Source organism: Palaemon carinicauda, chromosome 12, assembly GCF_036898095.1.
Source record: "Palaemon carinicauda isolate YSFRI2023 chromosome 12, ASM3689809v2, whole genome shotgun sequence".
NCBI lineage: Eukaryota > Metazoa > Arthropoda > Malacostraca > Decapoda > Palaemonidae > Palaemon > Palaemon carinicauda.
Window position 1 is genome coordinate 129,853,247 of NC_090736.1, and position 2,500 is coordinate 129,855,746.

Sequence of the window (2,500 nt, forward strand, 5' to 3'; positions counted from 1 at the left end):
TAGTAAGTTTTTTTCTCCGTAGCTTTAAAATATTTGTTTTAACAAAACTAGTAAGTTTTTTTTTCCTCCGTAGCTTTAAAATATTTGTTTTAACAAAACTAGTAAGTTTTTTTTCTCCGTAGCTTTAAAATATTTGTTTTAACAAAACTAGTAAGTTTTTTTCTCCGTAGCTTTAAAATATTTGTTTTAACAAAACTAGTAAGTTTTTTCTCCGTAGCTTTAAAATATTTGTTTTAACAAAACTAGTAAGTTTTTTTTCTCCGTAGCTTTAACATATTTGCTTTAACAAAACTAGTAAGTTTTTTTTCTCCGTAGTTTTAACATATTTGCTTTAACAAAACTAGTAAGTGTTTTTTTTCTCTGTAGCTTTAACATGTTTGTTTTAACAAAACTAGTAAGTTTTTTTTTCTCCGTAGCTTTAACATTTTTTTCTTTCAACAAATATAGTAAGTTTTTTTCTCCGTAGCTTTAACATTTTTTTCTTTCAACAAATATAGTAAGTTTTTTTCTCCGTAGCTTTAACATTTCTTAATTGTCCCCTTTTCCAAATATGTATACGGTGGAAAAAAAAATAGTTTCGATTTGTATGTGACATGATGTTTTACCTTCTTCATTTATTTTACTAAACGCATTATGAAACAGTCTTCGATAGTTTGTTTTTGGTGAAATTTGTTTCCCTAAAATTCTTTTAATTTCATTATTTGGTGAACTTTTTGCTATTTACTACAAGTTTTTTTTTTTATTAAGATTCAACTACTTAAAAGGGAAAATTGAAATTTATTTAAAAAGAAAAAAAAGTTATAAGCCTAATATTCTTATTTAGGGTAGATTTCTATTATAAAAAGTTTTCTTGTATCATTGGTATTTTATATTTATTTCCTTATCTTCTTTCCTCACTGGGCTATTTTTTCTTGTTGGACCCCCTTGGCCTTATACTTTACTTATTTTAAGAACTGCTTTCTTAGTCTTATCACACGGAAATCTAACGCATTACAGAACCTACAAGATCAGTTTATAGCACCTTCCTTTTCCAACCTAGGTTGTAGCTTAGCCAGTAATGATAATAATAATCATAATCATGATCATAATCATAATCATAATGATGATGATGATGATAAATGTTACCTCATAAAATATATTTTTCTATGACAGGGATCTTGGGGCAAACGAGACCTCCCAGCAGAGACTCTTGAAGAACTGGAAAAGCGAGCTGGATGGTCCAACCTTCAGGTAAGCTCCAGACAGACGCGAGACTTATGTATCCTTGTTAAATCTCTTATGTATCCTTCACTATTTCAACTTACACATGCATCTTTGAACACTTTGTGATATTTAAGTATCCTTAAAAGGTAAGCGAAATTTGTGTACCCGTAAAAACTAAGAGCATAATTGTGTCAAGAACGACTTCAGTATATTTTCACGTCAGTAAACACTATCATATCTACCTAACCTTGAGAACTGTGTCATATTTATGTATCCTTAAGTATCCATTGAAACTGTGTTTATTATTGTATGTATGATTGAAGAATGCGCCGCGTGTATATCTTTGAAGACTGTACCATTTGGATGTCTTTGGAGACTGAACGTATTGTGTGTGTTTTGAAGGCTGTACCGTATGCATGTCTTAAAGGACAGTACCATAGCTATGTTTTTGATGACTGTACCGTGCATATATTTTTTAATATTGTACCGTATGTATGTATCCTTGAGGGATGTACTATATGTTTGTATTCATGTAAACTTTGCCTAATGTTAGAGATATGGTGTGTGGATGGAAACTGATGGTAGCATATGTCAACATTGGTCAGTGCCTTTAATGTGGTGAGATTTTGAAGGCCATAGGAAGCCTGGTATGGATCTGAACTCTGCCTAACCAATAAAGACTAAATTGCAATGCAGGAGACGATATCATTGTTACATTTTATTTAATACTGAAAATATCAGTTGCGAGTATTTAGTGAATTATCAAATTCCCATTACAAGACTTCCCCAATTTAAGCATTCCCCAACTCACAGGGATCTTGGGGAAAGAGAGCGTGGAAGAACCTCCACGGCGCCTGGGGAAAACGCTCTGGATTAGGAGACACCACTGAAGACTTCACAGACGACGAAGAGCAAGAGCAGGAGGAAGAAGAGCTGCAGAGGGCGCTGCTGTCTCCCGTAGCCATTGCTAGACTCATGAAGGCCAGTCCACAGAAGCGTGGATGGTCTATCTGGGGCAAGAAGCCCGATTACACTGCAAGGGTTTCACCCCGTTCAACTAATTGGTCCAGTCTTAGAGGTGAGAACTAGAGGCCCCAAGGATTCTATAATTGTACGAGTCTTATAAATAGAATTTACCTTAAATATTTTCTTTTTCGTGATATAACTATACACTAATCATTGAAAATCTTGAAAGAATTTCTCAATAAGTTATTATTTTGTGGAGTTAATAAAGAAGCAGACCTAATGTGCTTCTCAAAAGTAAATTTGTAATCAAGAATCACACTTAGAATTTTAA

The 2,500-nt window shown here is 33.1% G+C and overlaps 1 protein-coding gene across 2 annotated transcripts in view; it reads left to right on the top strand.

Moving 5' to 3' along the window:
• Mip (Myoinhibiting peptide precursor) overlaps nt 1–2,500 on the top strand; it is a 337,288-nt gene that overhangs the window by 329,849 nt on the left and 4,939 nt on the right. For both annotated transcript variants that reach the window (XM_068383821.1, XM_068383820.1), the window contains exons 9-10: nt 1,153–1,230; nt 2,017–2,281. In XM_068383821.1, the coding sequence (XP_068239922.1) occupies nt 1,153–1,230; nt 2,017–2,281 (343 nt within the window). The remainder of the gene's footprint in view (nt 1–1,152; nt 1,231–2,016; nt 2,282–2,500) is intronic.